The sequence below is a fragment of the Thermobia domestica genome, chromosome 17 (assembly GCF_964235325.1).
Source record: "Thermobia domestica chromosome 17, izTheDome1.hap1.1, whole genome shotgun sequence".
NCBI lineage: Eukaryota > Metazoa > Arthropoda > Insecta > Zygentoma > Lepismatidae > Thermobia > Thermobia domestica.
Window position 1 is genome coordinate 91,050,612 of NC_137470.1, and position 27,245 is coordinate 91,077,856.

Sequence of the window (27,245 nt, forward strand, 5' to 3'; positions counted from 1 at the left end):
GTTGGAAACCCTGTAACTCGCAAATGAAGCGGAATTCGACTCATGTTTATAGGAACTTTTCTACTGAATTTGATGTCAGGTTTCATCCCTCAAAATTTTCATACTCGATTTCAAATCGCCTTGTATATAGGATCTAAATACCCATAGGAATAAGGTACATTTCAAGTACAAAAATCGAAATTTCAATAATTAATTGCGAATGTTAGGGTCCCTAGCCGCATGAACGGTTAACGGATATTAAATTTTTAGGTACTTCTCCAATACATGTAAAAAATTCAGATTTTCCTAAGGTGGGGTTTTTGAGAAAATGGCGTCCAAACATGGCGTCTTAATGAAATTTTCAGCTTTTCATCATGCTATAACGTGGGATGTAATAATCAGAAACGTAAGTCCTTTACATTTTCAAGAGACCTTATGGAGTAGATTTCGATGCTAGAAGCAGATGGTTGATATTGCTCGTGAGGACAGAAAAAAAAAAAAGGTTTGAAGTTAGCAAAAATTTCACCAAGTTGGGAACATTGCGAGTGAATTGCGCGATTCCTATTGGACCAATAGATGAATTTTGGCCCTCCACCGAAGCATACAACTTTATACTCTTCCTGCTATTTCAATTATGTTACCAAGTACACTCGTTTCTCTAAAATAAAATTTTTAAGTTGACATGTTTTTCAGTTTTTCGAGCAATCCGAGAGGAGGGCAGCCATTTTGGAAGACTGTATATCGAAGGAAAAATTTTTTTCAGCAGAAAGAAAAAATATGGGTCTAATAATTTTGTATGTAGTTTCTTATTTTAAAAAATAAACTAAATCTGAGACAGTCGTGTGGACCACCCTGGACGATTTGAAATGGAATCACTCATATATATATATATATATATATATATATATATATATATATATATAGTGAATCAAAAGTCTGGACACGGTGGAATAAATCGAGAACTTAACTTCGAATCGAAAAACCAAAAAACACGTGTTTAGTAATATTAAAAAAGCTATCTGATGAAACCAAACTCGACCCTCTAGACCCACCCCTGGGGGCTGGGGTGGGGTCAACTTTGAAATTTCAAACGGAAACCCCAATTTTTGATTGCAGATTTGGATTCTACGGCCCAAACTATGTAAGGTTTCATCAACACTTTTCCATCGATGCATAATATGGCGCCATAATCGGCGAAAGTAAATTAACTGTTTGGGGTAAAAAAGAAAGACATTTTGCTGTTAGACCGAGAATCGTTACCAACAGATCCGTCACCGTTAACGATCTGCTACTTATAAACGAATCGTTCAGGTGAACGTCGCTTTAACATGTGAATGAACGAACGAGCAATACCATCCCAATGTTGCAATCCCATGTCACGTGCCACTAAACGTGTTATAATTCACCCATCCATACGTTGCATGTGAGAAGAGAAAACAATAATGAAACGAATAACACACACACACAGTCACAAACAGGTATCACTTCTTGTACAAATGCTCCACTATAATGCTCAAATTACAGGTTACGCCTATAACCTTCGTCATGTCTATCCCGAATGAAATTTCGATCAACGTACTTAAGAGGACTCCATGCCACGAAAATGAAATGAATTTTTTCAGTTTTAGGTCCCACGATTTTGCCGGTTAGGCTAAAGGAGACGGTGATTATGAGAGAGACGAATGAAATGGTGGAATTAAGAAAGTGGGAGGAAACGGGAGATCCCGAGAAAACCCACGCACACGGTGTTTGTCCACCACAAACTTCATTTGGCGGGAGCAGGTTTTGAAACCAGGACCCCAAGCACCAGAGGTGAACGCTCTACCACTGAGCCACCGTGCCCCCATCACTGCTACGAAATTAAGGTGGTACCATACATAAGTATTGAAATGTGCACTCTGTTCACACAATGCTCTTTAGTGGTAACTCCTTTAGTTTTGAACTTATATTGGAACGACAGAATCTAATCTTGTATAGGGTCCGATGTAATCAATTTATTGATGGCACATTATCAGTGGCGTATTTACGATTTTGTTTCGGGAGGGACTTTGCTAACTTTCGGGGGGGCTTTGCCTGGAAATGTGAAAATTCTACCATTCTACATTTACTTTACTATTTTAAGTAAGATTTCAGGGGGTGGCTTAAGCCCGGAAGCCACCCCCCTAAATACGCCACTGCACATTATAGACATTTAAAGATTAAAGGATGAAAGGATTAAAAATAAAAAAAGAAAACATACTACTAGAGACTACTACCCTTTACAGACGACGACGACGACGACTACTACTACTACTACTACAACTACTACTACTACTACTACTACAACAACAACAACAACAACAACAACAACAACAAATGCTACAATTACTACTACTACTACAACAAATGCTACAATTACTACTACTACTACAACAAATGCTACAATTACTACTACTACTACAACAAATGCTACAATTACTACTACTACTACAACTAATGCTACAATTACTACTACTACTACAACTAATGCTACAATTACTACTACTACTACAACTAATGCTACAATTACTACTACTACTACAACTAATGCTACAATTACTACTACTACTACAACTAATGCTACAATTACTACTACTACTACAACTAATGCTACAATTACTACTACTACTACAACTAATGCTACAATTACTACTACTACTACAACTAATGCTACAATTACTACTACTACTACAACTAATGCTACAATTACTACTACTACTACAACTAATGCTACAATTACTACTACTACTACAACTAATGCTACAATTACTACTACTACTACAACTAATGCTACAATTACTACTACTACTACAACTAATGCTACAATTACTACTACTACTACAACTAATGCTACAATTACTACTACTACTACAACTAATGCTACAATTACTACTACTACTACAACTAATGCTACAATTACTACTACTACTACAACTAATGCTACAATTACTACTACTACTACAACTAATGCTACAATTACTACTACTACTACAACTAATGCTACAATTACTACTACTACTACAACTAATGCTACAATTACTACTACTACTACAACTAATGCTACAATTACTACTACTACTACAACTAATGCTACAATTACTACTACTACTACAACTAATGCTACAATTACTACTACTACTACAACTAATGCTACAATTACTACTACTACTACAACTAATGCTACAATTCCTATTACTACTACTACTACAACTACTAGCAGATAATAATATAATATACTATAATAATAATAATAAGAAGAAGAGGAGAAAGAAGTAGTAGTAAAGAAAGAATTCAATAATAATTTCACCCATCTAAAACTATGCGAGACTACGAGCAGTCTCGTGAGTCGCAGTCCGACTATTCGCACAAGTCAGGCGAAATGATGGCGAAAATCATGATGCCGTCGCTTCGGGGGACGATGTTGTGCCGCTGCTGGGCCAAGACAACCGTCAATCTCATAGCTGCCGTTCCTGAAGAGCGGCGGGGCCGTCACGGTGTTCACTGCCAAGCCGACAAATAGGCAGCCGCCTTTGAACCAGCACTAGCACACCCTTTTCGCTGCTGTCACCCAATAATCGACGACGGACAAACTTCATCGGCAATTGTTCATGGGGAACGTCTCGGTTCCAAAACCTAATAGAGGTTCGGATCCCACTTTCAACTGTAGGTCCCGTCTCTCTCGTCCCACTGCGGAAAAGGAACGATAAACACCCTAACAAACCCAATAGTCACACATTTTCTTTTGTTTTTTGACCACATGTATACTTCTTTCATCACGTCCACAGCATTGAAGCTAATTAAAGTTCATATAGGAAGTTCTCCTGATTTCGCCATTACAGCGCCACGTCACACAGCGACAACGATGATTCGACTAAATCTTATACAGGTTTGTGCGCAGAATCCGACTCTGCAATAAGAAATAAAAGCTTCCATTTCAAATCTTTCAGCTAACCCCACCTAGCGGTAGGGTGCGGTATCGTGTTTGGTACCATTGAATAACTTTGTTGATCCGACGCGTATTTCTCAAAGTACTGCACCTTTACAGACGGTCGGAGCTAATATCAAGCTCATAAACGAAGAGGGGAGCATCTAATTTCGCCGATTACAGCACGATATCACACACCGACGAAATATACCTTACATTATTTGGGATGCAGTCTCCGAATCTTCAATAAAACATTGGAGTTCCCATTTGAAAAGTCAATGCCCCCCACTCCTTTCCAGAAGGTGGGGGCGGAGTGTTGCGTTTGATATCATCGGATAGCTTCTTGAAACATATTAAATACGTTTTTTTGCGCTTTTTTGATCAGAAGTGTATTTCTCCAGTTACTTTACCGTGGCCAAACTTTTGGTTCACCCGTTATTTCAAACATAAATTAGCTTGACAGTTACAGGCTATTTTTGATAATTTCACACCATTCGAACATTTGCACGTTATAGGGCCAATTCTACACTATCCTGATATCTTTTAATCGTCAGATAAGATAACACTGATCGCAGTGATCATTTGTTATTTCGTGTAAGATGAGATCTACTACCGCGACAAGGTTGGATCATTCCGATAATTTATCTTTATCAGAGAATGGTACAATCGACCCTAATGAATGCCATGTTTTAGCGATTAGAAAACAGTTATATCAATACATTTTCATCTTAGACACAGAAGTCAAAAAACACCATAGTGCAATAAGCAGATACTTAAATAGCTATACTTTTCTTCAATTTTCCCTTTACTTTTAATTGTTTTATTTTTTGTCCTCTACTCGCCGCTTTTGAATTTTCTGGGTTGCAACACTGATACTGCCCGAAGCCCAAATGAAGGTGTGCCTTTTTCTGTGTCTTCTGTCTGTGTGTAGTGTGCTTCTATCCATTGACGAGAAGGAACAGAGAAGTGAACCAGTAACACTGAACGAGAACAGACGTCGGAAATACTACCAAGCTCATGAACGAAATGGGAGTATTTAGGGGCCATTTATTTTCCCCGATTACTACGCCTTGTTATGCATCGACGGAAAAAGTGTTGATGAAACTTTACATAGTTTGGGCCGTAGAATCCAAATCTGCAATCAAAAATTGGAGTTTTCATTAGAAATTTCAAAATTGACCCCACTCCAACCCCCAGGGGGTGAGTCTAGAGGGTCAAGTTTGGTTTCATCAAATAGTTTTTTTAATATTACTAAACACGTGTTTTTTGGTTTTTCGATCCGAAGTTAACTTCTCGATTTATTCCAACGTGTCCAGACTTTTGATTCACTCTGTATATAATATAACATAAAATCTGTCGCACACACGCGCGCTTCCTGTTACCTCAAGACAGCAAGATGGACAAGAAAATGCCAGAGGTGGACTGGGTCCGTAATTTTGGGGCTGAGAGGTAAACTACCCCAAATAACGTTCTAGCCGAAATTGAGTTATATTTTTTCTTAAATTTGTACGAGGGACCTAGCCAAGTTTTGAGATGTAGAAACTGGCACGTAGAAAGTAAAAAAGTTTTCCGTCAATAAACAATCGACCCAATTCAACAAGCTGTTGTCTTGAAAACAGTTTTTTCGCTTCTGTGAAATTAATATTTTATGAATTTGTTACTTCTCAGCCCCAGAGTTTAATTATGGAATATTGTAGTTTGCTGTTGGAAACAGATACGTTAATGTCTAGTGTTTTAACTACGGTAGTATTTTGATGTTGTGACCAATGTAAATAGAGTACTAATGTCTTGTTTGTTTCTAAATGTCTATTAAGACTATCCTAAATAAATTCCATCAGCGATTTCTTTTATATCTCAACATTGGCGCAGTCGGTAGGATCGTAAGTTGTTTGTACTTGCCTATTAATAATGACATACAACCTTGACTAGGTCCGTCACTTTGGTCGGTCAAAAAGTATTTTGAAGCTGTAGTTTTTCGCTGGAAAAAATATTTCACGTCAGCATTTATGGTTTACATTGAAGCTACTTGTTTACATTAAGTTGTTTTGTTTTGACTTAGATTGCAACATGCCGAAACTCAAATGAATACTTGAGAGTTTAAAAATGTAGTAATCTGTACCTTAGAGTGGAAAGTCTCAGGCAGAGGTCGATAAGGAGTTTGGTCTGTCCAGACAAATTGTAAATACTGGGAATAAAAAACAATGATCAACAGTGGCTACAGATAATAAATAAAGACTCGGTAGACCAAGCAAAATGACACTTTGGACCAAACATGTCATACGGAAGAGTCCAAGGCCGACTCGAAGTGTACTACTATTGATATCAACACAGAGCTGCGTTTTTCACAACGTGGAAATCGCAAACAGTGCTGTGAAACTGATCATTAAACAGTCGAATCTTCATGGCCGTAACCCAAACAAAAAGCTATTAATATCTGCAAAGAATAGAAGGCCTGACTTAAGTTTACCAAAGCGCATGAGTACTGGACAGCTGAACAGTAGTCGCATGTGCTCTGGAGCGATCAAAGTAAGTTCAATGTATTTTCTTCCGATGGGATTAGATGTGTTCAACGACCAATCAATGCAAGAAACGATGTTCGATACAAAGTACCCCACTGTTAAGCATGACGGCGGGCACGTCATGGTTTTGGGGATGATTCTCCAATTCGGGTGTTGGTCCGCCGGTGACTTAAAGAAACTGTGGCAACCTGAAAACTCACATGTTGCCCATGCTAAAGATAAAATGGGGTGAAACTGGACTTCCGAGCAGGACAATGAACCCGAAGCACACCTTTTACTCATAATTTTTTTTGAAAAACAGTAAGGTGAGGATGCTTACGTGGCTCACCCAAAGCCCAAACATAAATCCCATCGATCATCTGTGGGAAGAAGTAGACCGAAGGCTAAGGCTACGAAAATTTACCAGCCGAGATCAATTACACTGTTTGACCGAAGAGGGGGGGGGGTGAAATACCCTTGAGCCGCTTGACTGTTCTCGTTGACAATATGCATAATAGAAGGTTTATGTGTCAGATTTCTACACTTTCTCAACAAAGATACATCATGTCCGAATTTCGCCTTTCTTCTTTCGTTTTTCCATTTTTTTAAAATCACTTTTTGAAACTTCTTAACTTGTAAGTGAAAGCCTGATATTACATTTCTTCGTAAGGTGATGAGCCTACAAAAGTGGAGATTTGTCAATTTCCATGTCAACTGTTTAGGTGGATTTGAACTGTTTGCAGTCATTAAATATGAATTGGACATGAGACTGTTTCTCTTTCATCAGCCTAGGACTTACCAGGTCTGAGTAATATCAGTTTTATATATATATATATATATATTAGAGAGAGAGAGAGAGATGGTTAAAATATATAAAACGATAATCATGCCTGTTGTTCTGTATGGTTGGGAAATATGGTCTTTTACTCGGAAGGAAGAACATAGATTGAAAGTATTTTAGAACAAGACCAATCCGAAATCGACCATTAGAAAGACCTAGGCGCAGATAACAGGACAATATTAAGATGGATCTCGCAGAAGTAGAAATGCAAAGGAGAAACTGGATCCAATTGGCTAAGAATAGAAGTCAATGGAGAGCTTTTGTGAACACGGCATTGAACCTTCTGGTTCCATAGACCATAGAGTTAGATAGATAAAATTTCAATTTTTCTCTCTCGCGCGCGCGCCGCGCGCTCTGCTTTTTCTGTTATTGTGAAAGCTATTGTTGCTTTCTGCTCTTATTCAGATTGTTAATATAGTTATTTGATATATCTAGTTCTATTTGATACATATAACTAACATCAAAGTTAGTTGTATGTTATGTTTTTATTATGGTAGTCTGCTTCAAAACACGCATTAAAGTAAGAGATATTAGATCAGTGTTTATTTGCTCCTATGTGTTGTTAAAATTTGATGCTGATTGTTTATTTTATTCAACAGGGTAAGCCAATTATGGCTAGGATAAAGGCCAAACCAATGAACAGGTTGCCGATGCCACCGGTCCCTTCGATGGGGATGTTAAAGAATGGTTACCGCAACCCGTCGGGATACGATCCCAATGCCTTCCAGACTCAGCAAAGGTTCCTTTATGCAAATGGTAGCTCAATGCCCCCCAGTGTTAACTATTCGAATCAGGTCCATGTATATGTGAGTATATTCTTGACTTGATTTCGTGTACTTGTTTGTTAGATTTACATTCTGATAGATACGTAAATGGTTATAATCATGATTCTTCAACTGTAGTGTAGGATCTGGGAACACAATAATAGCTATCTTGTTCTTTCAAATAACATGAAACTTTCAAAACGTATAATAATCATAAGCTGAAATACGGGATGGTAAAAATTTTGTTGAATCGTAATTTAAGCATATACATAGATTCTAGATTCCTTAAAATATTTTGAAATTACCTGTCAGTTTCCAGTAAACACATGATTATGCAGGGTGTATCAAAAGTCCGGGGTCGTAGACGAAGCTCCTTATGAGCGGATTGATTGATTGATTTTGAGTTTTACGTCCCGTTCAGCATCGAGGCTATATGAGACGTGGACCTACTGATGAACGTGGAATCCGAACCACATGAGCTCCCGCCGTCCTTATGAGCGGAGATACGAAGAAATGGAAGAAGTGGAAATTTGTTGGAAATAGATGATTTTGAATCTAAAATGGTATAATCTTTCCAACCGCATTAGGCGTTGTGAAAAATCAACGTCGCCAGTTGAGCAGAATGTTCCCTTGGGCCCTCACCATGCTAACAGTGCAACATTATTCGGAAATGGATTCAATGTCTCAAATTTCCCCATATAACAACGTGCACGTTCTGTGATGCATATTTTTGCGTGCCCTTACGCTCCTTTTGAACACCTTGCTGAACTGGGTAACGTAAGGAAATTTAATCACTGAAAGAATAAAGATCCGTTTAAAAAGTTAAGTTTTCCTTTCATATAATACACACTTATTCGTAATAAAAGGAATAAGGTTTTTACGTATACCCAAGCGCAGAAAATTTTTGTGCGTACACTGGAGTCTATGATTTTTCACACTTTCCTTCCACCTTTGGCTAAAGTTCAGTGATTAGTAAGAAAAATTATACAAAATATTCCATGTATACAAAACAAAATTAAGCTCGATTGAGTAAATTTTGGTAATCATGCTTTACAGGAATATTTCAAGCAACAAAGGGGATAGAAAAAAAAACTGCAAAATTGACTTCACTTTCGGCAAAAGGAACTGCATAAAGAAATGAAACTGAACCAAAATGTTGCGTTTTTGTTTAAACTTAGTGGCTGTATTTTTTTGCAAAACATGTTTGATCTTCTGTAGTCAATATTTCGTACACAAATATAGAAAACCATGAAAGCTCCTTTTCCCCCGACTTGCTAGGTAAAAATGTTTTCAACATATGGTAACAAAAACACACTCATTGCAAAGTATGTATGGCTGAATTAGTAGTTACTTTCTGTGAAACGAAAATAGGTAAACATATTTTGACTTCGGTTCGAGTCCCAACAACTTCTCTTTCTTTTATTTTATTATACTATAAAATATATGTTTAAAATATTCATTTTAATAAGAACTGAAACAATACGACAATGAAACTGAAGTAAATTTAAAGATTTTTCTTAAATATGACAAATTTCAAACACAAACTATTCATACATTGATTATTTCCACCTCTATGTGGCGATTACTTTCGAAGCACAACATACAAAAGTTGAAACATATCAAAAATACTTATTTACAGTGTACATCGGGACGTACTCCACAATAGATTCTTGGAATGAAGAGTGAGTAGAAAATAAAATCAAACGAAATAATGGCGAGCAAAGACTTCGGGAAGAAATAAAGCGTATTTTGTTGGTTCTTTTAAATAAAGAATTAAAACACCCATCAGTGCACCCAGAAGAAAGGTGGATATTATAAACTATCCCTCTAAAAAGTTTAGAAAAGCATCTCGCCGGTTTTAGAAGTTATTTTAATGACCCATTAGATAAGTTAGGTGTTTATCGTGCTCAGTGTGAATGTCTCTTCATAAATTGGTTAAACCAAGCACAATATTAACACCCGAATTTAAAGAACACATTAGACAACCAAAACAGTCAAAAGAAGAGGGTATCTCGGGATTGTCATTTCACCTAAAGCAACATACACATAAGACAGAAACCGGCGTTAAGTCTGGATTCTGGCAACATTGCTGAAATCTAGCTACCTATTTTGATTCTGGCAATAGTGACGTAGCATGAACTAGAGATGGGCAAAACCGTTTTTTATGAAAACCGGAAACCGGTTTCCAGAAAAACAGACATTTGGGTTTTCTCCTAAATCGGTTCGGTATTTCACCGAAAACTAAAAACCCAAAAACTGTTCTGGAAAACACACAAAACTATTTCTGTTGGAACGGAATCTGTTTCCAGAGAACAATAAAACACTATTCTGGTCAGAAATAGAACCAGTTTTGGAAACTGAAACCGGTTTCTGTGAAGGCTGAACCGGTTTTGGAGAAAACTGAAACCGGTTTCGGTAAAAAAAAAAACTATCGGTTTTGAAGAAAACCGAAACCGGATTCGTTGAAAACCGAGAAACTGGTTTTTGTGCCGAAGACTAGCATAAACACTGCTCTTCTTTCAAACTCAATTTTTTTTTCTTTTCTACTATAGGCCTACTCGGCTCGTTCTTTTTAGTACCCATTTTTTCGTTACGTTCATTTGTTAGTATATATTCCTGTTCCGATGCTAGATTTCTCTCATCCGCTTTTATCCTTGATATGGTACCACAGAAAACGGAAATAGCTTGTTGTTCCAATACGTCTGAAGATCATTTAGTTTCTCCACGGGAAGAAATATTGCCAAGTAACCATTTTTTTTTCTAAATAGTCATACATTAAAAAAAAAATTAAAAGAACTACATGCTAGTTCAGTTTAGTTTCTTTGAGATGCTTTTACTGAGTGTCAAGTCAATTTCACAATTTCTAACCCTCTCCCCTCCGGTGCTTAAAATTCTCGAAAGCATGTTTGCCAAGAAATATATTCAGTCGAACTTAATTTTTTTCGCTTATTTTTATTATTACTTTGTAATATTTCTTTGGAATACTATCATACTGAGAATTAGTGTTGTAAATTTTTTTTTCTGTGAAGTTTTTTTCAATAAAAAAAAACTGTTCTTTTTCATGTTTTTTTTCAAATGTCTGTTTTTTTTTCTGGCAACTATTATTTATTGAATTATGTTGCAGATTATTGAAATAATCAACAGAACTTAAGTCGAAGCCCTCGTAACTTACATATCGTTTGTTTTTTTTGTACCTATACGAGCAAAATTGTGTGATTATTCCTTTCGGACCCAGGTCATTTTTGTCGTTTTCCTACATTTTCAGTTAGTGACTTATTGCTCAAAAACCGTTTATTCAACTGACATGGTTAAGGCCTTGTTTTTTAGAAAATGAATGTGGCTATTTTTTGGTGTAAGATGCATTGCAGTGTTACCAACGGGTGGGAAACTATTGAGGGAAATGTAGGGGTGAAAATTTACAAAAGATTCCCTAACCGAATTTCAAAAATTTTTTGTATCTAGCACCACTTATGCCATATGGGTTCAAGTCACCTAAAAAAATTCTTTCGAGTGTTGACAAGGTACAGTGAAATCCTGAAGTCGCTTGCTTCCATACAAAGAGGGAAAGAAAAATTCTCTATCATCATACACATAAAATTTTGACACTTTTTACGCCTCAGAAGCAGAAATCGACAGATATGCCGGGGCTACAGCTACTCTAATTATCCTATTGAAACTTTTTATGGTGCGTTCTGTAAGCCAAAGAGGAAGCTTTCAGGTAGTGGTACATTTGTTTCAATGTAGCTAGCAAGAGGGAAATAATAGAGGGGAAAAGGGGAATTTTCCGAATTTTCGCCTAAAACTCGAGAATTAATTGTTTTGGCTAGAAACGCTGCCATCAGACAGAGGAAAACTATCTGAAAATAAACCTTGGTATCTCAAGAATATATCCTACAAGTATCATGGCGATATCTAACAAAGTAAGCATGAAATTAAAAAACAAAATTTCATTCTACCCCAGAAATTCACCATTTTCTTATTTACAGAACGTGGTTTATTACAAACCTCAACTGTACTCCCCCTAATTAATCTAGTGAAACTTTTTATGGTGCGCTGTGTAGGATAAGGACGAGGCTTTCAGACACTGGTACGTTTGTTCGAATGTAGCTAACAATAGGGAAATAATAGAAACAAAAAAGGGATTTTTTTTAAATTTCCCCCTAAAATCTGGAATTAAAATTTTCTGTAGCTGGCAACACTACTATCAGACACACACAAACTCCTCTTAAAATAAGCTTTGGTATCCCTCTAATATATCCTACAAGTATTGTGACTGTATCTAATAAAGTGAGCATGTCAATAAAAAATATCTCATTCTACCTTAAAAAAAAAAAAAGAAGTTATTTTTCCAATTAGAGAACAAGGTCTACTGTAAACCTCAACTGTACTTCCCCTAATTATCCTATTAAACTTTTCTATAGTGGGTTATGTAGGGCAAAGACGAGACTTTTAAATACTGGTACACTCATGTCCAAAATGATTGTCGCATATCTATAACTGTCTTCTTGTAAGAATTTGATAATGATCTTGCAGGGTACTTTTAATACTGATATTATGTCTATAATCGTGAAATGTATATTTGTGGTAAATTTTATAGGAAAAGAATTATAAATACGAAAATTAGAATGAGTAAAACAAAGTGTTGTTAAATGGACAAGAAAGTTTTATTTTCGATTTATTCTTTTTATTTACTGCTCTTTTAACATGAAATTTGCCACATACATGTCTTTGCCGATTATACACATACTAACATTATAAGAAATACAGGACGAATTCGTTATCAAATTATATTCCTACAACAACATATTTATAGACATGCGACAATAATTTTGGACATGAGTGTACGTTTGTTCCGATGTAGCCAACAAGAGGGAAATAATAGAGACAAAACAAGTAATTTTTCCAAAATTTCGCCCTAACATTTGAAATTAAAATTTTCTGTAGCTAGCAACACTGTTACCACACAGACGTAAACTATCTTAAATTAAACATTGGTACACCACTAATATATCCTACAAGTACCATGGCGATATTTAAGGAACAAAGCTTCTAATTACTAAAAATAGAGAAAAACTAGAAAAATCAAGGGTCAGAACCTAAATACGAATTTTTCGTGCGCCCCCTAATTACCCCATTGTAACGATCTGTACCCGTGTTTGTTCAGTAAGGACAAATGTTCGACTGGCGGAAGTTCTCGAATTTTTGATTGGGGTGAAATTTGAGAACGAAATTCGACACCTAGAAGAAAGTGACAAACCCGTGTGCGCCACTTTGGCCACCTGGGTCCGAAAGGGTTATTGTACATTTGATTACATTTTTTTTGACTAGTAACTCGTGTTGCTGTAGTAGCAGTCTCTACTACTACTACTACTAATAATATCGTTGTTGTAAACAATCGCTTTATAAGGAAAATTTTCTCTCATATTTACATCTTAGTTCCAACACTGTTGGTGAGAAATGCAGGGTGTTTCAAAATGAATATCGAGGTTTTAAGTCTTCGTAGTACTTATTACATTTTACGTACAATTATAAACAATACATAAAGTAAAAGAGCACCTCAAACAGTCTTTGCTACAAGTGTTCGATGTGAGATTCATTCGTCACACGGCACACATCGAATCGATAGGCGAGAAAAGTCCATAAACTTTCCGCCATATGGCACAAAACACATTCAATTTAGGGGGAGTCTCCTTTCAACTGTACCATCTCCTGAGGATTTGCTGACCGCCAGATGCGAACATTATGAGTGTTCACATTAGAGTGTGACACGATCCAGAAAATCTTCATTGTTATGCAGCAATATTTCACTTGCGAAATTGGCACGTAAACCGCAGTCTGTAGGCTTTAGACCTGTAGCAACTGCAAATGATAAGGACGTAGTTGCAAGCGTCTCCTTAATATTCTTCGCACAAACGGTTGCACTGTAATTACAGATTCAGTCTTTATTAAAACACAAAAAGCTTTCTGCTCTTTCTAACAGCAGACAAAAGAAACAATGCATATGCATGCATGCGTACAAAATTGTTTGAGTTGCTCTTTCATTTGATATAATATCAATAATTGTAAGTTAATTGTAATAGATTCTACAAAGTTTCAAAACCCTAATATTAATTTTGAAACACCCTGCATTACTTCAAAGTGTGTCATCCTATATTCATGTCTTATACATACATATCATCAGGACGTCCCTAGGCAATTTGTCGCCCCGTGCAATGGCATAATTTGCCGCCTCCGCCTTTCTCCAGAAAGAACACATCTTAAAGTCATGATTTTAAGTATGCTACTCCAGCATGAACAACGAAGGGGAGGGTAAGTGTAGTCGCACTCAAAAAGTTTTAATTATTTACTAAAAGTACAATCTCGTTTTTTTTTTTTTTTTTTTTTCTTTCTTTAAATATTAATCTATTATGTTCGTGAAAGATAAAGCAAACACACCTGCAGAGGAAAGATGGTAATCCTTTTATAGAATTCAATATCGAGCTTCCATCTCTATGTATCAGTTTGTAATTCCAGTACAACTAGCTCTTTTATCTTTATTTCTTGATTTTTGTTCTTCATCTGTTTACATTTAAAAAAAAAAAAAACTTGTTTCTATCTTCAATGATAAGAAACTTGTTTGTGAGAAAAACAAGACTAGTTTTCAAATCTAAACTGCGATAACTAACTAAGTGAAACAGATATTCGCTACTATTCGAGAATTCTTGCATATGACAACAATCAAGCAATTTGTGCTCGCATTTATTTGATCTTTTGCTTTAGCATTGTCCATGTAACCTTAAACTAATGCGACCTAAACATAATTTATGAATGTAGTATTCAAATGAAAGGTCAGCTTAGTAAATGTAACTACATCGTCATGAAGTCTTTCCAACAAGAAATGTTTAATTTAAATAATATACTTATGACAGATTTTGTCGGACTCTTCCAACTTGCCGCTCCATGCAATCACACGTGTTGCACATATGGTAGAGCCGGCTCTGCATATCATATATATCTAGTCGACAAATTATTTATATATGATATTTAGAAAAACACTAGTAGGCAAATTAGTATTAGTTTTTACCTTTAGACAAGTTATTTGAATTTTATACTGTTCGTGACATTATTTTCGTACTTATTAAAGGCCTGCTTTCACAAAAAAGCAAAATTTCATTTCTACTTTTATTTCTTAGTTGATATTGATGAAAACTGCTGAAACCCGAATTGTTAGTAGGTATGCTATTCATATAAATTGTAAAATATTTGTAGCGTATCAGTATCTAGCGTTTATGTTGCATTTTACGGTGATTACATGTACATAAAAATATTTCATACTTAAATAGACGTAAGATGCATTACAAATGACTGTTTGAAAAAAAAAACGAAATTTAGAAAAAAAACGAAGATCAATGGTTTTTTTTCTAAAAAAAACGTACATTTTTGAAAAAATACGAACGGTTTTTTTTTTTTTTTTTTTTTTTTTTCTATTTGCAACACTACTGGGAATGCTTTCTATCTCTACCCAAATTAAACCAAAAGTGTAAAAAAAAATGTAACAAATGTGCGAAATCGTGGATTACACTGTTCAACAACGAAAATGTAAATTGAACAAAATCAGCTAATTCTTATTGATTTTGTGGTGCTGATCACGAATTTGAAAGTTATTTTCGAATATTAGCTCTACTTTTCGTTTTACAGGCATGTCTAATAATAACGCTTTAAAAATAAATATATTCTCTTCGTTTGGGGTAAAATATTACACTGATCCGGCAACACTAGAGAAACTATATGAACGCTTGGTTTCATTGTGTTCCTTATCTCAGTAGTGTTCTGCTATTGTTAGAAAAGACAGGTTTAGTGCAGTTATCAGCGTTTTGGGTGTGACGTTTGTGTAGTGCAGGACAAAAATACAACTACAAGTACGCAAAAATACTAATAAGAATAGCCTATCAATATTACTTTGGTTGTAAAATTGGAGACCAAGATAAATCTTGGGCACCCCACATTGTGTGTAACACTTGTGCCAGTAATATAAGAAATTGGATTAATGGGAAGGGGCGCTCAATGCCTTTTGCAGTGCCCATGATTTGGAGGGAGCCAAGCGACCTCATCAGAGACTGTTATTTTTGGATGGTTCCTTCCGTCAAGAAGGGAATTTCCACGAAGAAGAAGCGGGCCTTGATCTATCCTAACATTCCTTCTGCAATGCGCCCTGTTCCTGACCCACCTAAAGAATACGATCTTTTTTCTGATGACGATCAAGAAGTTGAAGCTCCTGAATCAAGTACTTCGAAGGACCGTACGTTTGTTGTAGAAGAAACTCCATGTGAACCACATAGACTTACTCAAGAGGAACAAAGTGATCTAATCAGCGACTTGGACCTCTCGAAAAGCAAAACCGAAATTTTAGCGTCACGCTTAAAGCAATGGAATTTATTGCAGGAAAAAGTAAATATTTCAGTGTATTGGAATTTGGAAGTAGATGTTCACTTCTTTTTTTTACTATGGAAGAGACACTTGTGGCATGTACAGATGTAAATGGTCTCATAAGGGCACTTAATATTAATTACGAACCTACGGAGTAGAGGCTCTTTATAGATTCGTCTAAGGTGAGTTTAAAGGCAGTGCTTTTACATATTGGAAATGAACTTCCTTCAATTCCTGTAGGTTACGCAGTTCATATGAAGGAATCTTATGAAAACTTGAAACGTTTACTTCAAGCCATTAAATATTACGATTTTCAGTGGCTCATTTGTGGTGACCTTAAAGTAATAGCACTGTTGCTAGGTATGCAGTTAGGGTATACAAAGTATTGTTGCTTTATATGTGAATGGGACAGTAGAGATCGTGGATCTCATTACCGCAAAAGTGATTGGAGTACCAGAGAAACTCTTCAGTCGGGAGTGAAAAATGTGCAGCATGAACCACTGGTAGATCGTAACCGAATTTTGCTCCCCCCTCTACATATTAAATTAGGTCTTATGAAAAGTTTTGTTAAGAGCATGAACCAAGAGGATGAGGCCTATAAGTACCTACGAGGACAATTCCCTCGATTAAGTGATGCCAAAGTTAAAGAGGGTGTTTTCATAGGACCACAGATTAGGCAACTATTCAAAGATCACAAGTTCGACGAAATTCTCCAAGGTGAGGAGAAAGCTGCGTGGGAAAGCTTGAAGAGTGTTTGTTCACAGTTCTTGGGAAGACACCGAGCAACAAATTACCAACAACTGGTAGCAAAGTTGTTATTGTGCTACGAAAATCTTGGTTGCAATATGTCTCTGAAACTCCACTTTCTTCATTCACATCTAGACTTCTTTCCCGAAGATTGTGGAGCAGTAAGTGACGAACATGGTTAGCGTTTCCATCAAGATATTGCAGCCATGGAGAAGAGAGATGAGGGAAAGTGGAGTTCTAACATATTGGCCGACTATTGTTGGACTATTGCAAGGGATGCTCCAGATGTAACCTACAAAGGGCAAGCCAAGCGAAGGCGCTCAAAATAAAATAAACATAATCCTGTACAAGGGATCACTTGAAACTTTTGTCTACATTGCAGTGTAGTTCTTGCACAAAAAGGTATATGTACATATTTTTCATGTTTTGATGTTAATACTGATTTTTATTACGGAATTGTTAATGTTTAACTTGACCACGGTTACTTTATTTTCTGTATCGCTGTGAAACTGGTATTTGCGCAATTTTGAAAAAGGAAGTACAAGGGTATAGAAATCTATAGGTTAGGGTACTTCTAAACTCCCCAGCTTATCACATCACAGTGAAATAGATAAAAAAAAAAAGTGAAATGTAGGTTTTTACAAGGAGTTTGCTTAAATGTTCTATAAATATTAATACATTTGTGTATATATATATATATATATATATATATATATATATATAGTTACTGTTGTACAAGGGCGTTTTTTTTTTTCACAACCTGAGCTAAGAAAATGCTTCTATTATAATTTCCTTTCATATTATGCTTAAATGAATGTAAAAATCGCAATTTCAAAGAATTTACATACTTTCGATCAAAATTTGTTGAGCAGTGTTACAGTATACACGCAAGATCTCATGTCCATGGGTGTAGTTTGTGTAGTTGTTTTGTTGTAGGGTGTAGTTTGTTTTTTACCAGGACACATCTAGAAGTCAAAATCAAATTTTCTACGTACATTTCAGATTTTGGGTTGTTCTTTCACATAATAATAATAATAATAATAATAATAATAATAATAATAATAATAATAATAATAATAATAAAAACTTCTTCGCACTGCAAGAATATCAAAGCACTGAATTATGATTACACTGGATTGATGATTAAGCTGTTCACTCAACCACGTTAAATAAATAGAAATTATCATTCTTGTTACAAACTGATTGTATTTCAAATTAGGCCATCATGTTTATTCAGAACTGCGCTACACAATATGGTACATTTTCTGTTGCACAGGAAATATACAAAATAAGAATAATGTACAAGACACGTGATTTTTTTTTTTTTTTTTTTTTTTTTTTTTTTTAACTGTAAAAAGTACGTTTACTGTCACGCTAAAAGATTCCAGTGACAATTTCAGGCAGTAGTTAGGATGGTGGAATAAGCACGTATGTTTCAAAAAGGAGTTTCCACTAAACTATAATTTTCAAATGTTTGCATATCATCCTGAATAAAGAGAAAAACAAATAATTGCATCGAAAGCGTGTTGGACAGTGAAACAGCTGAGGCGTTCATTACCTTTAATTTCCCGTAGTGTGATAATTGTACGGTGTTATGCATCAATTGACCAAGTGCCATTTTTCGATTTTCGAGATCTTCTACATCAGTGAGTAGGAGACAATGTAAATAATGCAAAAAAAATTGTTTGAAACCCTACTATTTGCCTAAACGTTCAGGAAAAGCTATTCGACCAAGCGCCAAAAACTGGGTCGTAATTGTAACCTATTTGTGTTTCCTTCAATATCTCAGAACCATGTTTTGGCGCTTAGTCAAATGATGTGTAACACCGTCCATCATACAAGATAATGTTGAGCCGGTGTTTTTATGCAATCTAATCATTGTTAACAGATGTACGAATATTGTTAAGGTCTCTTTGCTACATAAAATTCAAGGTATTCATACAGCGTTGGAAAACTTCAAACTTGTACTACAGCCTTTATTCGTATTTCAATAAAAGGTTCTGTGAACATTTAGTTGAAGATTAGAGCTGACGTTTGTATGTATTCATTGTCCAATATACAGAAATTTCAATAAAATGACGTGAAGTTTCTAAACTGCAAAGAATGACAGTTACCTTAAACCTGTATTGTTTTAGAATCTTATGATAAAAGTACTTACAAATGTATGAATATTGTTCTAGGCATAAGACGAGATTCTTGATAAGTTTAGAAAATCCGAATCTTTGTGCCATAATAGCTAAACCAGGATCTAAGTGAAGGATGTAGTAAATACAGGGTGTTTTGGGTGGAGAGATCAATCATTTCGGAGTTACAGGCTACCGAAAACATGAAAAAATGAGCTTAAAGGTCCATAGCTCCTCTACTTTGGGACCTACTCTAGTCGGGTCAAGACTTCAGTGAGGAACTAATACGTGCGCTATCCAAAAATACATGTTTCAGAATCCTGCGGTAGTCACACAATTTTTATGGAGGAAGATTAGCTACGGGCATATTATTTGAAGTACTCAGAAAGTACCTTCATAAAAACTGTTGCGGAAGTACGGCAGAATTCTGAAACACATGGATATTTGGAAAGGGCACATACCAGTTCTTAAGCAGTCTTGACCCGACTATGGTAGGTCCCATAGTATTTGAGCTTGACTTTTGTAAAGGTGTTCTTATGTTTTAGGCATCCTATAACTGCGAAATGACAGATTTCTGCACCCAGGTTGGTCTATACTTTTGGTCTTATCTTGGTGTCAGGAGTTACCTCCCAAACGTTGTCGGTGTTGTTTTGTAACACCCTATGTGTATTACTTGAACATTTTTTGCTAAAATTAGTGTTTTATTTTCCTCGGTAAATTTTGGACAGAATTTTAATTATAATTGAAAATAAAACATACTGCAGTATGACAGAAGCACAGAGTGATTTGCAGACTATAAACCTAACTTGATAAGTTCATGAAGATTGCATGCAAAAGAAGTCTGAATAAATGACATCACGGACAATTTCTCACTACTCACAGTATGGTTCTAGATCTTATCAACTGCCAAATTATCTGGCTTTATACCTATCAGAACATCAGGATTCTAATACCGATAACCAGTGTTTTAGCAGCATATCTGACAATACTGACAATTGTTAAAATGCCGTGTTTCTTCGCCTAAAAGCTTAGGATATTACTAGCCTCACACACTTCCTTCATGCAAAATGGAGAAATAAATCGTAATTTAAATTGAGGAGGAAAACCTTAAACACAGAAGCCTTTATATACAACAGATTTTATATACATGCGGTTTATAGGAGCATGTTCAGACCATGGATATTGGCCCTATTGTGCTGGTGGTTCTGTCAACTAGTGTTCTGTTTAAGCGGAATATTCTGTACATCATTTAGGTGATACTTTTAAAGAAAATAAACGTAGTACATGAAGAGTGTACTTCAACTTGAGCTTAAAAGGAAATGAAATCTATATAATTAGTACAATTAAGGTATTGAACTGACCGCGTAGAACTTCGAGTTCTAGTTTTCAGTAGTTAATATACGGTACCATGTTTTGTTCGTTTATCTTATGCATTTAAGAGAGAGAGAGAAATATGGTGGGTAATATACGCCAGAAAATTTCTTTCAAGTGATGAATGAGGACTAGTTGCAAGCCTACGTGCGTAGATGTAGTAGCTACAGGGATTGCCTGTTCCCACCCTAATCAGAAGATGAACAAAAAATTACCAATTTTCCAATATATTGAATCTTGCAGTAGATGTGCAATAGATGTGTTAGAAGTGTTTTTACACTTCTAAAATTTTATCTGTAATTCTTCAGTTCATTGAAATATCGTTTTGTCTGATTTTTAATAGTACTTGAAGCTCAATAGGATAAGCACATGAGAATTTTATAGTGAGAGGCGTGGGTGGGCGTAGACTACCTTTAAGCACACCCATATGAAAAGTTCTGTGTACTCCTATCTTGCGAGAAATTGACATTCAGAACCTATTGTGACTAATTATTACATAGTGCTTACAATTTGCAGATTTGTTGCACATAGTGGGATTGCAGTTTAAACCTTTTTCCAGATTTTCAACATGGAAGATTAAAGAAAAGAAAAAAATAGAAAAGTGCGCAATACATGCGAGATCGTAATATACGCTAGTAAATATGGTAATAGTACTCTCGCTGTACTATTAGGTTTAAATAACTCTTTCTCCTTAATTATGTGATCAATCAATTCACAATTGCTGACTACGTATGTCAGTTTCTATAAAATGACAGTACTTTTTATCTTTCAGACAGAGAACAAATTTTGGAAACTATTTATGTATGACTTATGTAGTATTGCTACTTATTTATTGAATTATTATTTGGGAAATGTTGTTGTATATGGAGATCGCAATAGGAGTATGAAAGGAGAAACAAATATTAAATTATGTAGGAATTAATGATCTATAATTTTAAATGTTAATAATTTTCCATTGCATTTTATATTAAAAACTGAAAGATATAACTGTATTATTAAAACAATAGGTTTATAGATAGGCAGATCTGGTTTTGTATAATTTCTGTAACTTTTAGAATGTAACTAATAGTGAATACAATATTTTGTCTACACATGAACACGCATGAAACGAATATATTCTTCATACATTTTTTTCAGACTTATCAACCCTCCCAGCAGCCATTTTATCATCCCAGTATGCTCCCGCAGCCATGGGGTGCTGCCAGTCCAGCTGCTTACTTCGATATTGGTAGCGTTTTCTCTGTAAATGGTCTGTCACCACAAGGCTCTTTTACGAAGCCACAGAGTACTAGGTTCATACCTCGAAACAGGTAAGTGGTGAATATAGTTACATCCCAAGTTGTTGGAATAGTTTTCTGTTAAATGCAACAACTGAAGATTTGAGCTGAGGTCGAGTTTCATGTAGGCGATATGTAAAGAACTCCGCGACGTAAGATGATATTGAGTTAATGAAACTAGTACTCTCGAAGAAAGAAAGAAAGAAAAAGTAATGGTATGTTGTTTCTGTACGGACATTAACACACTTATTGTCATGAAAGGTATATTTTAAATCGCTGGTACGTGTTTGATGAAGATTTTGTGAGCTAAATAAGACTCATCGTGATTGGACTTCAGACCCTGGGAGCTGGATATACTTCAGATTTACTACGTATTGAATGAATTTGGTACCAGCAAATAGGACAAGTACCTATTTCAAGTCAAAATACCACACACCCGGTGGAAGACTGTTACAAGTCAAAAATACACATTTGAAGGAACATTACTTTTAAAGTTTGTTCAGGGGCTAATTTGTTTAGCTCAGTTTCTAGGTAGTTTCTCTACGATGATAACTCTAAATTTCCATTTCTTTGAGTTGTAACACATTTCCACCGGGTATGCAATACGTTTTTCGAGAAGCAAAAATTATTTTATTTATTTTATTTTATTTTTTTAGAAATGTATTTATTACGTGTTTCTGTTAAGTAGTATGTATACAATCTCTGACTCGACTCGAAGGTAGCGCGTCAATACGGTAAGAGATTAATCAATGTAGAGTTACTGTAGATCAGAATTGTGTAAGAAAAAAGTTTTCTGAATGTAGTAAATTTCATTCAACTTCAATACATTGATACACTAAGAAATTTCAATTCAATGATTGTCTCGTAAATAAAGCAATTTTGTACGTAGTCTTTTGAGAAAATCATTGGTTGAAAAGTATTAGCACAAGGAACTGCCGGTGTGGTATTTAGATGCTGTGGATAATGCGGTAGGCAAGAACAAAACTGTCACATCTCAGTTCGGAGGAGAGAGTCCTACGCGTAATTTCAAAAAGTGAGAGTTGTTACTGTTCCACATAATGTTATACAAATATTTTCGCACAGTTGAAGTTAAATATAATTACCTTTTTATATATAATAATTTAAATTTCAGTTAACCTTGTCAGGACCGATAGGGATTTTAAGAAAATCGTAGACCTTTACGTTGGCGGCCCTAGTACTCCTAATTGTCACAGGGACATAAACAGTACCTCGTTGTAAAGCTTATGGAACACAGATTTCAACGACCTGGCTTCGATTCACGGCGGGAGTTGATGTGGTTTGGATTCCACGTTAATCAGTAGGTCCCGTCTCATATAGCCTCGCTGCTGAAAGGGACGCTAAGCTCAAAAATCAACTCAACAGATTCCAACGAACTATCTTTTGAGACCCCGTGCCAAGCACGTAAATGATTTTTGAAATTTGAGAGAGGCTGGTAACACCGTTGCTTGCCATACACAGGAAAAAATATCACGTGTACGCCAGACTTTGGGTACAACCCTTAGAAGAACGAAGAAAGTTCCGAAAGTTCAGTTTTTCCAACTGAAAAAAAATCTGAACACGTTTTTTAACAGATTCACCCTATACATATTTTTCGAAATATTTTGGTCTACCCTGACGTTGACAGTCCTAGCGACACCCCTAACTCTCACAGAGGTATAATCTATACCTCGTTGGAAAGCTTATGGGACGCAGATTCCATCGAGGTAACTTATGTGCCTCCCGAACGTATGTATGTGTAGAATGATTCTCGTAGGTACGATGCACAGTGGGGCGAAAACGCAAAAAGCTGGCCAAAAGTTTAAAAAAAAAAAAAAAAATTAGTAATATAGGAATTTTTTATGTAGTTGGCTAGAGTGATGGTAGAACGGCCTAAATCCATAAAAAGAATAGGGTTTTTACTTTATTCCGACTACCTGAGCCACTCTGAAGTAGACCCTTCAGCAGGTCAAATGCGTAGAGAACAATATAAGAATTGTGACGCGTCCGTTGAAACTGTTGTAACTTTCGAACGCGTTCATAGTTTTTAAATCTGTAAAGTTTTCCTATATCGTACTGATAAGTAGAATAAGTGTCTGAAGTGAAAAATTAATAATAATGATGTAATAATTTATAATTTGAATATCAAGTCAGGCACAATTTTTACATTGTTTAGAAATGAAAATTTAAATGCACAACTCCGTATCTCATGTGTTTAGTACCCGTGAAATATCCTGTCTCCGTTTTTAATGGCATCGATTTAAGCGGCATCGGAAAGATCATTGATCATCTTGGCGACCCCGAAAACCCTGGATTCGACACTAATATTGGTCATTTTCGATCATTTTATTATCTCCCCCTCTCTCAAATTGCGGAGCTCAATTTGGTTTTAAACGGGATCGGAAATGTCACCAGTCATCTCAGCGACCCTGGAAACTATGGATTCGACACTAATATGGGTTATTTTTTATCAGTTTTATGTATTTCCCTTCCCCCCTCCCCCAAGATGTGAGGCTGAATTTGGATTTAAACAGCATCAGAAGTGTCACTGTTTATCTCGGCGACCCCAAGAACTATAGATTCAACACTAATATCGGTCATTTTCGACCATTTATATATATTCTGTACTCAGTATCACTCAGTATCCATCAGTTCGTATATATATTCCCCTCCCCAAGTTGTGTGGTTGAATTTGAATTTAAACGGGATCGAAAGTATCACCGTTCATCTAAGCGAGCCAGAAAAGTATAAATTCGACACTGATAGTGGTCATTTTCTAATTTTCTATCATTTTTATATGTCTCTTTCTCCCCCTCCCCCAAGTGGCGGAGCTGATTTTGGATTTAAAGCGGATCGGAAATGTCGCTGTTCATCTGAATGATGCCGAAAACTATGGATTAGACACTAATATTGCTCATTTAGATCATTTTTAAATGTTTATCCCCCTTCTCTACGTTGTACCCTCCCCCTCCCCAACTATCAGGGCTGAACTTGGATTGAAACAGCATCAGAAGTGTCACTGTTTCTCTCATCAACCCCGAAAACTATGAATTCAACACTAATGTCGGTCATTTTTGATCATTTTATAAATTTATCTCCCCCTCCCCCGCCCCTACGTAGCATCCTCAAAGTGAATAGCCTAAATAATCCCTGACCCTAAACTCATGTGTCTTGATTGAGATCGGTCGGGTTATTCAAGAGTGATGAAGTCTCAAAGGCAGTCATTTTTATTTTAATTTTTTTTACATATATCTCCCCCTCCCCGTCCCACAGTGGGGCGAAAACGCAAAAAGCTGGCCACAAGTAAAAAAACGAAAGTTAGTAATATAGGAATTTTTTTTATGTAATTGGCTAGAGTGATGTTAGAAGGGCCCAAATCCATAAATAGAATAGAGTTTTTACTTTATTCCGACTACCTGAGCCACTCTTAAGTAGACCCTTCAGCAGGTCAAATGCGTAGAGAAGAATAGAAGAATTGTGACGCGTCCGTTGAAACGGTTGTAACTTTCGAACGCGTTTATAGTTTTTAAATCTGTAAAGTTTTCCTATATCGTACTGGTAAGTAGAATAAGTGTATGAAGTGAAAAATTAATAATAATGATGTAATAATTTATAATTTGAATCGCAAGTCAGGCACAATTTTTACATTGTTTATATATTTTATTAACTATAAGCGTTAAAAACATTATGTGCACCCTCGTGCACCACGTTCATATTTTGTAGAATGGTAGTCTGAATAGTAATTAATGCTGTCGACAAAAACGTAGCTGCCAAAACGTGCCAATTACGAAGCGTGTTTATGTTAATTATTGTTCATTTAATGTTAGTGACAAGCCGTTGCAGTTATCATAACCGAATCAAATACCAATAATTTGTGTCATTTAAGTAATAATACATTTCTAATAAATAAGAACGTAAGTAACAAATAATTGTTCATCAAAATATGTGAAAAAAATGAATGTTGTTAAAGACATATTGTCAAAATTACGAAGTATGTTGACATTCTTTTTATTCCGCCATTTTGTTTTCTTTCAACTTTAGTTGCAGAATCGTAATCAGCAACCTCAATAACTCCTTAATACTAAATTTCATTCAATTTGAATATAGTTATCATATTTTGGCCAGCTTTTTGCGTTTTCGCCCGACTGTGCGATGTTCTGAATTTTTTTCCCCTTGCTATTGTATCTTAGTATGTTCATTTATCTTTATTGATACCACTTTTTATGCTTGTAGCTCCTTTGTGGGGAGAGTTTCGGCCCCTCAAATGGTGAGCGGGAGGGGGAACTCCAACTTTTCCCTCTACACTTGCACTGTGTGATCCCTGATGTGGATGAAATCCCCACCGTTAGAAAGTTTCATCCTTCCTGAAGACACACACACACCTAAATCATCTCTATACGTTAATAAGGAATTGATCTACGGAGGTTTAAACTGCTAGCTCAGGCCCTGAACCGTTGGTCCATAGAAGGTGTAATGAAAAGTTGACCGAAGAGAGAATTTTATGAAATACTGAAAAGAAAATCAAAATCTGGTATTTTTGGGTAGTAATTATTTGAATTTTCAAAAAAAAAAAAAATCCAATTATAAAGAGCCCCGTTAATGACCCAAAAGAAAAAAGGGAGTCCTTAGAGCCTGATTGGGTATTGAATGAGTTATTTGACAAGTTACTCAAATGAAGTTATAAACCACACGCGTTCTAACTTAACGAGAGAGTGGGAGAGAGAGAGTGTGTATGTATATATGTATGTATGTATGTATGTATGTATGTAATTAATTAATTAATTTACTGTATTACATTAGTGGAAAATAGTAAATTTGCTTCAGTTAAATGTGAATTTGTGTGTCACTTGCGGGTGAGTATTAAGAATTTCTTTACACTAGTGTATTTCAATCTTGGATTATTGATAGTCATAGAATGTCGGTTAGCTAATAGGCGTGTTGAGTGGTGCACAAATATCAATTGACTTGATGCACCTAGCAAGGAAGGACAAAATACTAGATCTCTGTCTAAAATTCGGAAAGAAATCTTACGTTGTGTATATATTTTGTTGTATGTTAGTGATAGTTTTACATCTCGAGTTACATAGAAAAAGAAATCGTAGTTTCCGAATTTTAGATATAAAGTACGTAAAATTATCTCCTCCGGCAAATTGTACAATATACACAGCTGATAACAATATCTTTCAGAGTTATCTGTAGCATAACTTGCTTTTATTGTTCAAAAAGAGCTGGCCACCTACCTCTCTTTCAGGGACCATGTGTAGAACATTTTATTATTTTAACTGGAAATAGGTACCAA

At 35.7% G+C, this 27,245-nt stretch overlaps 1 protein-coding gene across 5 annotated transcripts in view; it reads left to right on the forward strand.

Moving 5' to 3' along the window:
• Window positions 1-27,245, forward strand: part of LOC145673856 (uncharacterized) — a 558,369-nt gene that overhangs the window by 421,493 nt on the left and 109,631 nt on the right. For all 5 annotated transcript variants that reach the window (XM_081743633.1, XM_081743634.1, XM_081743630.1 and 2 more), the window contains 2 exons: window positions 7,861-8,067; window positions 21,810-21,982. In XM_081743633.1, the coding sequence (XP_081599759.1) occupies window positions 7,861-8,067; window positions 21,810-21,982 (380 nt within the window). The remainder of the gene's footprint in view (window positions 1-7,860; window positions 8,068-21,809; window positions 21,983-27,245) is intronic.